The sequence below is a fragment of the Cucumis sativus genome, chromosome 7, assembly GCF_000004075.3.
Source record: "Cucumis sativus cultivar 9930 chromosome 7, Cucumber_9930_V3, whole genome shotgun sequence".
NCBI classification, from domain to species: domain Eukaryota; kingdom Viridiplantae; phylum Streptophyta; class Magnoliopsida; order Cucurbitales; family Cucurbitaceae; genus Cucumis; species Cucumis sativus.
In genome coordinates this window covers 11,996,123-12,012,886 of record NC_026661.2, presented here as the reverse complement: position 1 = coordinate 12,012,886, position 16,764 = coordinate 11,996,123, and the positions used below count along the sequence as shown (strand labels likewise).

At 34.2% G+C, this 16,764-nt stretch overlaps 2 protein-coding genes across 2 annotated transcripts; both read right to left on the bottom strand.

Moving 5' to 3' along the window:
- Positions 1-10,457: 10,457 nt before the first annotated feature.
- Positions 10,458-15,476, bottom strand: LOC116405174. Its single transcript, XM_031888984.1, has 7 exons — positions 15,365-15,476; positions 14,971-15,124; positions 13,975-14,438; positions 13,581-13,734; positions 12,585-13,048; positions 12,191-12,344; positions 10,458-11,659 (listed from the first exon to the last, which is right to left on the bottom strand). The coding sequence occupies exons 2-7, from the start codon at positions 15,118-15,120 to the stop codon at positions 11,192-11,194; spliced, it is 1,854 nt and encodes a 617-aa protein (XP_031744844.1). The 5' UTR covers positions 15,121-15,124; positions 15,365-15,476; the 3' UTR covers positions 10,458-11,191.
- On the bottom strand, positions 15,477-16,695 carry LOC105436255. The gene is made up of 3 exons (XM_031889219.1): positions 16,642-16,695; positions 16,363-16,473; positions 15,477-15,830 (listed from the first exon to the last, which is right to left on the bottom strand). The coding sequence occupies exons 1-3, from the start codon at positions 16,669-16,671 to the stop codon at positions 15,477-15,479; spliced, it is 495 nt and encodes a 164-aa protein (XP_031745079.1). The 5' UTR covers positions 16,672-16,695.
- Between the last annotated feature and the right edge of the window lie 69 nt (positions 16,696-16,764).

The following is a 16,764-nucleotide window of genomic DNA, read 5'->3' as shown; positions in this document are numbered from 1 at the left end:
AGGGTGTTAAAAAGCAAATAATTACGGTCAAATAGCTTAGTTTAACTGACACATGTATGTACCTATGAACGAGAAGTCTCAAGTTCAACTCCTCACCCTTGATATTTTTTGTGATGGAGAAGGTTTAGTTAAAGTTTACAAATAGGTTCTGGAGATCTCTTCTATCCCAATTTCATCTTAAAAGAAACTTTTCCAAATCATCCCTCGACGTTTGTGTATTTAAATTTATATGATCCTATAGATGTCGATTATTGACAATGCTTGTCACCCCCACACAAAATCAAAAGTTTTATCATTCACAAAATCAAAAGTTTTATCATTCACAAAATCAAAAGTAAAATATATCAGTTCATCAGAGCTAGAAAAAAGATTAAATTGCACAAGCAAACATGAGGTCGAAAACGACATTACACAAATAAAACTTGTGAAGCAGGGGAACAATAAGAGAATATGAAATAGTGGGGAAAAGAGTTCGATGTCTCACGAGAGAAAAATGATCCGTTAAATAGTGAAATTGTATTATGTAAAAAATACCTAAAGTTTCAAAATTTTGAAAAAGAGAATTTAAACTTTAGAAAAAAATGGAAAAATGACCTAAACTATTGAAAAGTTTTATGAGCAGGCTTTAATCGAAAATTAAAAAAAAAATACAATTACTAAACCAATTTTTACTCCAAATTTCTTACCCAAAACAAAAATAAAAATTTTAAGTTAAAAACATAATTTAAACTTACATTGATGTTTTCACATTTCTATAGGTTTAATATTGAATCGATATTTTCATTACAATCTAGAAAATAAACATCAGAATGACACTATTATAAATATAATATAAATAATAGATATGTTTAAATATTTTAAAATAATAAAATATTTATTTACAAATTTAATTTACTTTTGAATTTTTCGTTTTTATGACTTTTCCAAAATATCCATCAAAACCGAAATTTCTACAAATTATGAGCATAGTGATATTAGTTTATAAGTGATAGACTTGTATCCCAGTGGATAACTGATATTAATTTAAAGTTATCGATTATAGTAGTTTATCAATAATAGACTCGTATCCTAGTCTATCACTCATTGACTAATCAGTGATTGACTCTATCTTCTATCAATGTTATAAGTGTAACACTGGATGATAAATCTTTTCTTTCTTCTTCTTTTTTTTTTTTTTTTTTTTTTTTGCAGTAATTCAGAATTATGATTAATCAATGTTATGATTATAACACTATCTCTAGTTTGCAAGCGTCAAGCAGAAGGACCAAGAAAAAAAATTGATTGAGGAGAAGAAAAGTCACTCACAATGTAGTTATTGTCGTTGTGCTTGTCACAACCGTAGAAAGTACACACTTTCACTCTTTTTACAATGATGTGACCTTACATTGTTGATAAGAATCATTCTACTTGAAGATAGAGAATGCTTTTTTGTTAGCCATAAATACTTTCTATTTGTTTGACTCAAACCTTTCAATAATAAGCCACATTTTTATTTATCAAAGTCTATACATGTTACTTTATTGTAAACATGAAGTAATGTTATAGTGGAGTTTAATTTATAGCGGATAGTTTCTCCAAATTTTCTACAACAACATTATTAAACTTGATAATCTTCGAAAAGTGATAAAGCCAACATTGTTATTCTCTCTAATACGTCCAATTTTTATTTTTTTTCATCTTGTTCTTGAGATAATTCTATTGTATTGTGATGATTAAATTTGTGAACTTCAAATTTTATACTCACTCTTTTAGAGATTTTTTTTTGTGTGATTTAAAACTTCAACCTATTGTAATGGTTGGATCCTAACCCGTAGAAAGGATCGGGGTTGCTCTTGAACTCGAAAAAGGAGCAAGAATCAGTTAAGCTCGAATTTGTGGGAGAAGTTCAAAGAAGATCTTCAATCAAAATCCCAAGAGGTGCTTGGAAAAGTGGATGTAGGTTGAGTTTAACCGAACCATTGTAAAAGTACGGTGTCTTCTTCTCTAACTCTTTTCTAATTATTTTTGCATTTAATTTTAGTTACATATTCTTGTTGGTTAAATTTGATTGCATACTCCCATTCATTTTTTTTATATCAATCTTGTTATTTAACAAATTTGACAAATATTTTTTATTTAGTTTAAAAATTATCTAATTAGTTGAATTTACTTTTTCTTTGTTAAAAAGTTAAATTCAACCCTATTCACCCCCTTTAGGGTTGCCATACCGATCCAACAATTGGTATCAGAGCGAGGTTGCGCATCATGAAATTTTAATTTCTAGATCAACTTTATTGTTGGAGAATTATTGGCAAACCTATTGGCAAACGGGATTGTTGAAGGTCAATCTACTTCTAGACCTTCTTATTTTGAATGTTTAAATTATGCATATTGGAAAACTAGAATGAAAATTTGTTTGCAATCTATTGACCATAATTTATGGTTAATTGTTGCTAAAGGTCCTTATGTTCCCATGAAAAAGGTTGATAATATTGATAAGCCTAAATTAGAAGAAGAGTATGATGAAAAAGTGTTCTTTTAATGCTAAGGCTATTAATTGTTTATATTGTGCCTTGAGTAAAGATGAATTTAATAGAATATCCATGTGTTCTTCTGCCCAAGAAATTTGGAATACTCTTGAAATTACTCATGAAGGAACAAATCAAGTTAAAGAGTCTAAAATTAGTATGCTTGTTCATAATTATAAATTATTTAAGATGGATGCTAATAAAACTATCACCGATATGTTTACTAGATTTACTAACATCATAAATGCTTTGAAGGGTCTTGGTAAAGTTTATACAACTTTCGAAAATGTTAGAAAAATTCTAAGGTCTCTACCTAAGACTTGGGAAGCTAAGGTAACGGCGATTCAAGAAGCAAAGGATCTCACCAAACTTCCACTAGAGGAGCTTATTGGCTCACTCATGACTCATGAGATCATTATGAAGGAACACATGGAGGATGAGTCTAAAAAGAAGAAGAGCATTGCATTAAAGACTATCTCCTTGGAAGTTGATCCCGGAGATGAGGGTGGCCTTGATGAAGATAACATTGCTTATTTCTCACTCAAGTACATAAATTTCATAAAAAGGAAGAAATATTTCAAGAAGCACCAATCAACCCAAAAAGAGACAATTGGTGAGAAAGGCAAAAAGGATGAGCTGATTTGTTATGATTGCAAAAGATCGAGTCACATAAGAACGGATTGTCCTCTCCTAAAATCATCTAAGAAATCCAAGAAGAAAACAACGAAGGCTACTTGGGATGATAGTAGCGAAAGTGAAAGTGAAGTTGAAGAAATGACAAACCTTGGTCCCATGGCTTATAGTGACAAAGAAGATGAATATGACGATGAGGTCACTCTAGAACCTCCTTCTATTGTGAATTATTTGAAAATTTTGAAAGCATCCAAAATGACCTAGAAAAACTTAGTTCTAAGTATGTTGTGCTTAAGAAGAAATACAATGTTCTAATTAGTGAAAATAAGTCTTTGCTTGATAAAATTGCTTGCTTTAAAGAGAATGAAAATGTTGAGCAAATTGAAGAATTGAATGTCTCTAGTGATAAGCATGTTTGTATTGAGAAAGATGCTTTGCTTGATAAAGTTAGATTTCTTGAGCATGATAGTTGTGAAAAAGATAACTGTATTAAAGTGCATAAAGAAAATGAACTAAATATTTTACAAGATCTTGATAAAGCTAAAGAGACTATTAAAAAGTTGACAATAGGTGCTCAAAGATTGGATAAAATTATTGAGGTAGGAAAATCTTATGGTGATAAGAGAAGTTTAGGCTATATGGATCATGAATCATCTACTCCTTCAAGTTCTAAAACTACATTTGTTAAAGCATCTCCTATTGTGCCTATGATTAATATGCCTAATGTGTCTAATCATGTTAAATCTAGTTTTGTACCCATTTGCCATAATTGTGGTGTTGAAGGTCACATTAAACCTAAATGCTTTAAATTGAAGTATGCTCAAAATACCTCTTCAAGAAGAGATTTTTCACAAAGAGCAAAGTTTTAGAATGCTCCAAGGAAGAATTTCTCCCAAAAAAGTAGAGTATATAAATTTCTTGTGAAAAATAAATCTTTGCATAATGTTGTTTGTTTTTCTTGTGGCAAGTATGGATATAAAACTGATTATCTTTACCTATCTAGATCCAATGCTTGTAATGTCCATGGAAAAATAAAATGGATCGCTAATTATGTAAATGCTAACATTCTAGGACCGAAACAAGTATGGGTACCAAAGGATCAAACTTGAAATTAGTTGTTTTTATGTTTGTTTGAAAGCCTCCAAGAAAAACAAATGGTACTTGGATAGTGGTTGCTCAAGACACATGACGGGAGACCGATCCGAGCTTATCTCTTTCTCCAAAAAGAATGGAGGCATGGTAACCTTTGGTGACAACAAGAAAGGTAAAATAATTGGTAAGGGTAATATAGAAAGCTAGACTTGTAGCTCAAGGTGGTTGTCAGGAAGAAGATATAGATTATGACGAGACTTTTGCACCGGTTGCTAGATTAGAAGCTATTAGAATGTTGCTTGTTTTTGCTTCTTATAAGAATTTAATTTTGTATCAAATGGATGTAAAAAGTGCTTTTTTAAATGGTTATATTGTGGAGGAGGTTTACGTAGAACAACTTCCGGGTTTTGAAAGTTTTGATTTACCTAATCATGTTTATAAGTTGAAAAATGTTCTTTATGGCTTAAAACAAAAGCTCCAAGAGCGTGGTATCATAGACTTAGCAATTTTTTTACTTGAGAATGACTTTAAAATAAGAAAAATTGATAATACTCTATTTATTAAAGTTAAAAACAATGACATGCTTATAGGGCAAATTTATGTGGATGATATTATATTTGGTTCTACTGATTCATTTTTATGTGAAGAATTTTCCAAGTGTATACATAATGAGTTTGAGATGAGTATGATGAGAGAATTTAGTTTCTTCTTTGGTCTTCAAATCAAACAACTCAAGGATGACATCCTCGTAAGTCAAGAAAAATACACAAGGGATTTGCTCAAGAAATTTAAATTAAATGAAGGTAAAGTTGCAAAAACTTCTATGAGCACTACCACTAAGCTTGACAAAGATGAAAAATGTAAGTGTGTGGATATAAATACTTATGGAGGTATGATCAGATCTTTACTTTATTTGACCGCTAGTAGACCCGATATCATGTTTAGTGTATGTCTTTGTGCTAGATTTCAATCTTGTCCTAAAGAATCACATTTGCATGTCGTTAAAAGGATACTTAAATATTTGCTTGGAACTATTGATGCTGGATTTTGGTATCCTAAAAATGTTGAGTTTAGTTTGGTAAGATATTCTGATGTAGATTTTGTCGGTAGTTTACTTGACCCTAAAAGTACTGGTGGGGCTTACCAATTTCTTGGTAGTTTCTTAGTATCTTGGTTTAGTAAAAAGAAAATTTTGGGTTCTTTATCCACTACCGAAGAGAAATATATAGTGGTTGCTAGTTGTTGTGCATAAGTTCTTTGAATGAAACAAACTCTTTGTGATTTTGGACTAAAATTTGATAATGTGCCTATATTTTGTGAATACTAATGCCATAAATTTGACTAAGAATCATATTCATCATTCTAGAACTAGGCATATAGATATTAGGCATCACTTTATTAGAGAGCATATGCAAAATGGTCATATTACTATTTTATTATTTTGAATAGTCTATAACATAGAGCTTGGAACAATTGATTCTGACGCCTCTTGAATCATCAAAATTGAAGTTCAAACGAAACAAATATTGCTAAAAAAAAGCTTAACAAAAAATACCCGAGATGGTGACGTGGCGGCCAAGAAATCAATTTGAACCAATTAGAGAAAAGCCACTTAGAGCAATGAAAGAGTAACAAATGTGGCTTTTGGTTTTGTTTTATTGGCTTTTATAAAGAAAATGAATTTAAAAAGGAAATAACTTTAATATTATTATTTATCTTTGTGTCTAACGACTAGTTTTTTTAAATGATGGTGAAGTTGCTTTATTGGGTTTTAAACAAAATATTTTGAAAATACATATTATTATATTATTATTTGTTTTGTGTCTAACGACTATTTCAGTTTAAATCTCATCCATTCATTTTTATTTTACTTACATCCAAAATGATTTTGAATTTATTTTTTCCCTCTTTTTAAATACTTCATTTTCCCCCAATTTTCTACAATATTATTAAACTTTACAATCCTCAAAAAGTGAAAAAGTCAACATTGTTATTCTCTCTAAGGCTTCCAATTTTTATTTTTTTCGTCTTGTTCTTGAGAGAATTCTTATTGTATTGTGATTGAATTTGTGAGCTTCAAATTGTATACTTACCCTTTTATAGAGTTTTCTTTTGTGTGATTTAAAACTTTAACATATTGTAACAGTTTGATCCTAACCCGTGAAAAAGATAAGATTTGCTCTTAAACTCGAAAAATGAGCAAGAATCGGTTCGGCTTAAATTCGTGGAAAGAGTCAAAAGAAGATCTTTAATTAAAATCTCAAGAGGTGCTTGGAAAAATGGACGTAGGTTGAGTTTAACCGAACCATTGTAAAATTACGATGTCTTCTTCTCTAACTCTTTTCTAATTATTTTTTCATTTAATTTTAGTTACATATTCTTGTTGGTTAAGTTGATTGCATACTCCCATTCATATCTTTTTTTATATATAAATATTGTTATTTAACAAATTTTACAAAGATTCTTTATTTAATTTAAAAATTATCTAATTAGTTGAATTTACTTTTTATTTGTTGATAAGTTTAATTAAACCGTATTCACCCTCCCTCTAGGGTTGCCATACCGATCCAACATCACGCATCTAAGAATAGAGGAGGAGGCGAGAAAGCATGATCAAAAGGAGGAGGACACTAGTGCATCTTGCCTTGTCTATCATGATCTTAACTTGTTTAGAAAATATAGTGAGATCAAGGATAAAAATATCCTTCTGGAAGATCATCACACAACCAAGTTGGCTGACGTTGGAGAAGTAGAACTGAAATTCACATTTGGCAAGATGCTTGTGCTGAAGGAAGTTCTGCATACTCCAGAAATTCAAAAGAATTTGGTTTCTAGATACCTCCTCAACAAGGGTTGCTTCACACAAACCATAGGATCAGATGTGTTTACTTTAACTAAAAACAATGTATTTGTGGGACGACATGTTTAAGTTAAACTTGAAAATTAATAAGAAATTATCTTCTGCTTACATGTTGTCTGTTTTTAATTTTTGGCATGTTAGACTCTGTCATGTTAATAAAAGACTAATTAGCAACATGAGTAGGTTAAATCTTATTCCTAAGTTATATTTGCATGATTTTGAGAAATGTGTATGTTGTAGTCAAGCTAAGATAATAAAGACTTTGCATAAATCTGTAACTAGGATAATAGAGCCTTTAGAATTAATTTATTCTGATTTATGTGAATTTGATGGCACGTTAACTAGGAACAGTAAAAGGTATGTAATAACCTTTATAGATGATTGTTCCGACTTCACCTTTATGTACTTGCTTAAAAATAAGAGTGATGTCTTAGACATGTTTAAGGTGTTTGTAACTAAAATAGAAAATTAGTTTAATAAAAGAATAATACACGAAAGAATAAGTAAACCAGCTTGTACACCATATGACTCTAGTGTTAAATTGTTCAAAAACACTGATGACAGTGTTAACCAATCCAAGTACGCTAGTATCATAGGTAGTTTAAGGTATGTTGTTGATTGCACTAGACCAGACATAACTTACGTTGTAGGATTACTTTGTAGGTTTACCAGCAGAGCTAGTCTAGAACTCTGGAATGTTATAGAAAGAGTAATGAGATATCTTAAAGGAACACAAAATCTAGGATTACATTATCAAAAGTTTCTCGTTGTACTTAAAGGTTACAACAATGTTGATTGAAACTCTCTTTCAGATGACTCAAAGGTTACAAGTGGCTATATTTCTAATATAGCAAGAGGAGTTGTTGCTTGGAAATCCAAGAAACATATAACATTAGCCCAATCAACGATGGAGTCAGAGATGATAGCACTGGTTACTGCTAGTGAAGAAGCAAGTTGCCTTCGAAGTTTGTTATCAAAGATTTCCACATGGGAAATACCGATACCAACCATACTAATCCATTGTGATAGTACTGCAGCTATCGCAAAAGTTCAGAACTGTTGTTACAACGCTACGAGACGATATATAGATATGTCGAGCACAGTACCATTAGAGAATTTCTCACTATTGGTGCAGTGATAGTAGATTACGTATGATCTGATGACAACTTGGTTGATCCTTTGACGAAAGGACTAGCAAGAGAGAAAGTTTTCTAAACCTAAAAAACAATGGGACTTTGGTATGCAACCCTAAATCAAGAATTGTAAAAATGTGGCAACGAGACTCTAGAATTTCTATAGAAGGAAAATACCCGAATGTCTAGTAAAAAGACTAAATTAACCCTACTTGAATTTCATTGAAAATGGATAAAATTGAAAAATACTAAAGTTACATCAAAATTGTTAAATACAATTTAATCAATAACTTGATGTTTCGACATTTCATATCATCATCTCCTTTATCGAAGGATTTGTCCTCGAATCCAAATCAAAGCCTTGTAAAACAGTCCTGAAGTCATGAGATGTCAAAGATCAAGTGCTTCCATCCTGTAGTTTGAACTGGCTGCAACTAAAAATCTTCTAATAAATTGTTGCTACTTGAATCTTTTCAATCGAGTGTATTTCCTCTTGAATGTGAGAATTCAATGCTAATTATAGTTTCTTGGCTCTAGAACATGTAACTGGTCCTAGAGGAAATGCAAGGTCGTCCTGGTTCAGATCATTTTCTCCCCTTTTGAAGGATTCGTCCTCGAATCAAGCTTGTTATCTTTATAAAAAAGAGTTAAGTTGGTAACATTGAAAGCGTAGCACCACACCATATTTACCTTTAAGATCAATTTGATAGGCATTTTCATTATTTTTTTATCACTTGAAAAGGTCAACTGCGTTTTGGGTTTAACTTTGAGTATTGTTGATCTGGAAATCGTTCCTTTCGAAGGTGGACCCAAACCAAATCTCCCTCTTTGAATTTCATGGGCTTTCGATGCTGGTTGACCTTGTTCGCTACCTTGGCATTTTTCTTCTCAATTCTTTCCTTAACTTCTTTATGGAGCTCTCAAATGGTGGTGGTCATCTCATTAGCTTGAAAATTCACCACCTCGTTAGAAGGAAAAAAGGCAACAAGTCAATAGGTGTAAAAAGGTTAAAACCATACACAATCTCAAACGGTTAACAATTAGTGACACTATGAACAACCCTGTTGTATGCAAACTCAATATAATAAATGGTAGAAAATCCTCTCAAGTTTTGGTATTATTATCTAATAGAGCCGTAAGCATAGAAACCATTGTCCTATTGATTAACTTAGTTTGTCCACCAGTTTGAGGATGACACATAATGGAGTAGACTAACTTAGTACCAAGTTTTTCCCAAAGTACTTTCCAAAAATGGCCTAAGAATTTCACATCTCTATCACTAACAATGCTTCTAGGAGTGCCATGAAACTAATGAAATATGCATACCCTTCTCGTGCTTCGATGTTCGTAGGTCCACAAAGGTCCGCATGCACTAGTTCTAAGGGTTTTTTGGCTCTAAATTTTTTTCCAATAAAAGACCATTTGGTCATTTTCCCATTAATAAAGAGTTGTCTTCTAATTGATCTAGATGTACACTATTTATCAATCTCAATTCTATTGAAATTAATGTGACCTAGTGCTAAATGCTAAATATAGGCTTTAGAAGAAACTTTTTGCCTTTTTGGTTGAGTTTTTGCAGTTTTAAACATCTCAATATTTAAAACAGTTTTACACTCTTCTTAAAAAAATATAAGTTATTCTCCAATTTTGCAAAGCAAACATCAACACCCCTTTTTGTAATGAACGCTTCATTAATTGAGAAAAATATTGAATAATCAGTCTCAAGTAAACAATTTACCAAAATCAAATCTCTTTTTCATTTTTGTAACCAATTATTCATTATCTGATAACATGGTTTGTTCTCTAACTAAGAATAACTTAATCTCTCCCACGGCCAAAGTTGAGATGACTTCTCCATACCCAACTCAATAGATTCATAAACCCCAAGTTGTTGCAAACAACTTATTACTATAGACAAGAAACATTATTTTATAAAATTCAGAATTTATAACGAATAAATCTCTTATTCAATAACAATTTATTAAACAATACCTCAATAACAGATTTATTGAATAATAGAATGGTTTAACATTTACAAATCACGAGTTTTTAGGACATAAAACTCAATCTAACATATATGATTTTTACTTTTAAAAGATTAAAAATAAAAAACCACAAGTAATTTAGCTAGTTCACCATGCATAACTATTTAGTTCTTTATAGTTTAAAAATTACAATAATTTAATCACATGCAATAAATATAAAAAGAAGTACTAGTTTGGTTGGAATGGGTTCCATTGAATAGATCAGAATGTATATATTGATAAACTCAAATTCAGTTTCATAGACCATGAATCCTTTGCCACTCTTACGCGTGGGTAAATTCAGATTCCATCTCATAAAATATGTACAGATAATATTGATTAAGAGTACTCTATCGTCACTCCTCTTAATAAACTAAGACATCAGCATAATCTTTAAAATCATAAAAATAGAAGGAAAGTATAAGCTTCATAGTATCCGATGAGTAGTTGATTCTTACAATAAGGAATAAAAGGCAAATTGCTTTATGTATTCCATAATAAGCTGTACTTAAAACATCCACAGAGCAATTTCCTCCTAATAACTTCTATTTTAGACAAAGACTCCAGTAGAAGTGGTGGGTTTCTATAGCTTGAATCTTATAACTAGAGATTTTCTTTTTGTTCGAGAAAATAAAGTAGAAACTAACTGTGGAGAGTTTATTAAACGTAAAGAAGTAAGTCTAAGGACCAATTTCTTTCTCCTCCATGTTTCTTTTAGGATTGATATAGAAACCATCACAATTCTTGCATTTTAATTAACAATAAATTAAAAAAAAGTATCTTTCGAAGGACGACTTTTGTGGGTCCTGAGATCAGCCATCCTATTGAAACTAATTGTGAAGGTTTAATATAAAGGCTTCAAAATTTGGATTTTTAAAGCTAATGAAAACGGCAGTATGAGCAGCAAAAGAGAATTTTGACAAATAGTTTGGAGACATTCTATCACCTTTTTAGGGTCCTTTTGCCGGTGTCAATAAGGGCATACTTGGCAGCATCAGCCTCTTCGGCAGCAGATCTGGCTGCACCACTGGCAGCACCGGCATCCTTAATAGCGGTCATTAGAGCAGCATAATAGTCTGGGTGGTTCATATATAAAGTGTTGGCAGCTTCATAATCATCGACAGCTTTAGTGTGACTAAAAGCAACAATGCCAGCGGCAATGCAATCAGTCGCAGTATCAACAGCATCTGCAGCGTCATCAGCGACAACAGCAGCAGCATCAGCAGCGTCAGCAGCAGCACGAGCAGCATTGGCCTTGTCGATGCAGAGGGCAGTAGAAGCACGATCACGAGCAACAGAAGCACGATTACGTGCAATTTTAGCAGACCAACGGGCCAAGGAAGCGTTTATACGGCCATCAGCAACAAATCGACAAGTGGCAGGAAAATTGGAAGTATTTTCCGTGAGAACCTGCAAGCTCAAAATCTCAAACTACTAAAAGTTCTTTGTGATACAATGAGTTTATAGAAGAAAGAATTGCATATGGGTCTGGGTTTAGTTTTCTATATATATGGGGGGATTGCCAGCATTGTTCTGGAGGACTCTGTTGAGTTGCTTCCTATAGGAGTTTGATGTACAGATTGTTGGCCCAAGGGATATTCATGCAGTGATCGGTAGTTCCTCCTCCACTTGCTTTTCAGAGTGTGGTCGTTTCTTGTGGTTCGCTAGGACGTGTGCTATGTTATGATATATTTGAGGAGAAATGAACAATAGAGTGTTTGGAGGTTGGGATAGGGACGAAGTCTTTTTCTAATTAATCTGTAGGTAACATATTACTTAGTTGGAATCGCTTCCTTTAGAAGATGTGTTTTTTTTTTATGTCTTTATATTCTTTCATTTTTTTTCTCAACAAAAGTTGTTGATCCTATAAAAAAAATAATGATGGAATTCAGTTCATTATTTTGTGGCTAATGCAAAAATAAAACCTAAGCTCTTAGGTACCTTTTTCCCCTCGGAATTCTTTGGTTCCTTTGTTGGATGTGCATCATCTTTAGACTTCGTGCCTGAATAGTCCTCGGAATTCTTTGGTTCCTTTGTTGGACGTGCATCATCTTTAGACTTCGTGCCTGTGGAGATTTCTTTCGCCTCCATGTTTCTTTTAGGATTGATATAGAAACCATCACAATTTTTGCATTTTAATTAACAATAAATTAAAAAAAAAGTATCTTTTGAAGGACGATTTTTGTGGGTCCTGAGATCAGCCTTCCTATTGAAACTAATTAATTGTAAAGGTTTAATATAAAGGCTTCAAAAGCTGGATTTTTAAAGCTAATGAAAACGGCAGTATGAGCAGCAAAAGAGAATTTTGACAAATAGTTTGGAGACATTCTATCACCTTTTTAGGGTCCTTTTGCCGGTGTCCATAAGGGCATACTTGGCAGCATCAGCCTCTTCGGCAGCAGATCTGGCTGCACCACTGGCAGCACCGGCATCCTTAATAGCGGTCATTAGAGCAGCATAATAGTCTGGGTGGTTCATATATAAAGTGTTGGCAGCTTCATAATCATCGACAGCTTTAGTGTGACTAAAAGCAACAATGCCAGCGGCAATGCAATCAGTCGCAGTATCAACAGCATCTGCAGCGTCATCAGCGACAACAGCAGCAGCATCAGCAGCGTCAGCAGCAGCACGAGCAGCATTGGCCTTGTCGATGCAGAGGGCAGTAGAAGCACGATCACGAGCAACAGAAGCACGATTACGTGCAATTTTAGCAGACCAACGGGCCAAGGAAGCGTTTAAACGGCCATCAGCAACAAATCGACAAGTGGCAGGAAAATTGGAAGTATTTTCCGTGAGAACCTGCAAGCTCAAAATCTCAAACTACTAAAAGTTCTTTGTGATACAATGAGTTTATAGAAGAAAGAATTGCATATGGGTCTGGGTTTAGTTTTCTATATATATGGGGGGATTGCCAGCATTGTTCTGGAGGACTCTGTTGAGTTGCTTCCTATAGGAGTTTGATGTACAGATTGTTGGCCCAAGGGATATTCATGCAGTGATCGGTAGTTCCTCCTCCACTTGCTTTTCAGAGTGTGGTCGTTTCTTGTGGTTCGCTAGGACGTGTGCTATGTTATGATATATTTGAGGAGAAATGAACAATAGAGTGTTTGGAGGTTGGGATAGGGACGAAGTCTTTTTCTAATTAATCTGTAGGTAACATATTACTTAGTTGGAATCGCTTCCTTTAGAAGATGTGTTTTTTTTTTATGTCTTTATATTCTTTCATTTTTTTTCTCAACAAAAGTTGTTGATCCTATAAAAAAAAATAATGATGGAATTCAGTTCATTATTTTGTGGCTAATGCAAAAATAAAACCTAAGCTCTTAGGTACCTTTTTCCCCTCGGAATTCTTTGGTTCCTTTGTTGGATGTGCATCATCTTTAGACTTCGTGCCTGAATAGTCCTCGGAATTCTTTGGTTCCTTTGTTGGACGTGCATCATCTTTAGACTTCGTGCCTGTGGAGATTTCTTTCGCCTCCATGTTTCTTTTAGGATTGATATAGAAACCATCACAATTTTTGCATTTTAATTAACAATAAATTAAAAAAAAAGTATCTTTTGAAGGACGATTTTTGTGGGTCCTGAGATCAGCCTTCCTATTGAAACTAATTAATTGTAAAGGTTTAATATAAAGGCTTCAAAAGCTGGATTTTTAAAGCTAATGAAAACGGCAGTATGAGCAGCAAAAGAGAATTTTGACAAATAGTTTGGAGACATTCTATCACCTTTTTAGGGTCCTTTTGCCGGTGTCCATAAGGGCATACTTGGCAGCATCAGCCTCTTCGGCAGCAGATCTGGCTGCACCACTGGCAGCACCGGCATCCTTAATAGCGGTCATTAGAGCAGCATAATAGTCTGGGTGGTTCATATATAAAGTGTTGGCAGCTTCATAATCATCGACAGCTTTAGTGTGACTAAAAGCAACAATGCCAGCGGCAATGCAATCAGTCGCAGTATCAACAGCATCTGCAGCGTCATCAGCGACAACAGCAGCAGCATCAGCAGCGTCAGCAGCAGCACGAGCAGCATTGGCCTTGTCGATGCAGAGGGCAGTAGAAGCACGATCACGAGCAACAGAAGCACGATTACGTGCAATTTTAGCAGACCAACGGGCCAAGGAAGCGTTTATACGGCCATCAGCAACAAATCGACAAGTGGCAGGAAAATTGGAAGTATTTTCCGTGAGAACCTGCAAGCTCAAAATCTCAAACTACTAAAAGTTCTTTGTGATACAATGAGTTTATAGAAGAAAGAATTGCATATGGGTCTGGGTTTAGTTTTCTATATATATGGGGGGATTGCCAGCATTGTTCTGGAGGACTCTGTTGAGTTGCTTCCTATAGGAGTTTGATGTACAGATTGTTGGCCCAAGGGATATTCATGCAGTGATCGGTAGTTCCTCCTCCACTTGCTTTTCAGAGTGTGGTCGTTTCTTGTGGTTCGCTAGGACGTGTGCTATGTTATGATATATTTGAGGAGAAATGAACAATAGAGTGTTTGGAGGTTGGGATAGGGACGAAGTCTTTTTCTAATTAATCTGTAGGTAACATATTACTTAGTTGGAATCGCTTCCTTTAGAAGATGTGTTTTTTTTTTATGTCTTTATATTCTTTCATTTTTTTTCTCAACAAAAGTTGTTGATCCTATAAAAAAAAATAATGATGGAATTCAGTTCATTATTTTGTGGCTAATGCAAAAATAAAACCTAAGCTCTTAGGTACCTTTTTCCCCTCGGAATTCTTTGGTTCCTTTGTTGGATGTGCATCATCTTTAGACTTCGTGCCTGAATAGTCCTCGGAATTCTTTGGTTCCTTTGTTGGACGTGCATCATCTTTAGACTTCGTGCCTGTGGAGATTTCTTTCGCCTCCATGTTTCTTTTAGGATTGATATAGAAACCATCACAATTTTTGCATTTTAATTAACAATAAATTAAAAAAAAAGTATCTTTCGAAGGACGATTTTTGTGGGTCCTGAGATCAGCCTTCCTATTGAAACTAATTAATTGTAAAGGTTTAATATAAAGGCTTCAAAAGCTGGATTTTTAAAGCTAATGAAAACGGCAGTATGAGCAGCAAAAGAGAATTTTGACAAATAGTTTGGAGACATTCTATCACCTTTTTAGGGTCCTACTGCCAGCGGCGATAACGGCATACTTGGGACCATAAGCCTCTTTGGCAGCAAATTTGGCTGCACGACTGGCAGCACAAGCTTCCTCACTAGCCGTCACTAGAGAGCAGCATAATACTCTGGGTGGTTGATATATAAAGTGTTGGCAGCTTCATAATCATCGACAGCTTTAGTGTGACTAATAGCAGCAATGCCAGCGGCAATACAATTGGTCGCAGCATCGACAGCATCTGCAGCGTCATCAGCGACAACCGCAGCAGCGTCAGCAGCGTCAGCAGCAGCACGAGCAGCATTGGCCTTGTCGATGCAGAGGGCAGTAGAAGCACGATCACGAGCAACAGAAGCACAACTACGTGCAACTTTGGCAGCCCCACGGGCTAAGGAAGTGTTGGAACTGGCATCATCAACGATTCGACAAGTGGCAGGAAAGTTGGGAGTATTTTCCGTGATAACCTGCAAGCTCAAAATCTCAAACTACTAAATATTCTTTGTGATACAATGAGTTTATAGAAGAAAGCATTGCATGTGGGTATGGGTTTAGTTTTTTATATATATGGGGGGATTGCCAGCATTGTTGTGGGGGACTCTGTTGAGTTGCTTCCTATAGGAGTTTCATGTACAGATTGTTGGCCCAAGGGATAGTCATGCGGTGATCGGGTAGTTCCTCCCCCACTTGCCTTTCAGAGTGTGGTCGTTTCTTGTGGTTAGCTAGGACGTGTGCTATGTTATGAGATATTTGAGGAGAAATGAACAATAGAGTGTTTGGAGGTTGGGATAGGGACGAAGTCTTGTTCTAAATATTCTCTAGGTAACATATTACTTAGTTGGAATCCCTTCCTTTAGAAGATGTGTTTTTTTTTATATGTCTTTATATTCTTTCATTTTTTTTCTCAACGAAAGTTGTTGATCCTATAAAAAAATAATGATGGAATTCAGTTTATTATTTTGTGGCTAATGCAAAAATAAAACCTAAGCTCTTAGGTACCTTTTTCCCCTTAGAATTCTTTGGTTCCTTTGTTGGACGTGCATCATCTTTAGACTTTGTGCCTGAATAGTCCCCCTCATTGAAACTTTCATTCGTGAAACTTGCATTCGCCTAAAATAATAATTGGAGTTAGTAATCAAAAAGCGAAATATTTTGCATGTAAATACCCCAGTTTACAACCATCATTTGTTTTCCCTTAGTATATGCAACACACTAATTGTATGTACCCCAGAATATTGATATATGACCTACAAAAATATGTGAACTAATATAAAATACCTGCTCATTGCTTCTAAAGTGGATAGCCATTGTTTGTTTTTCAGATTTCTTTATTGGGGGGCCCTTGCTACTTGCACTCTTGCACTTGTTCTTCTTTTATTCTCCCTCTTTTCTTTTCCCATC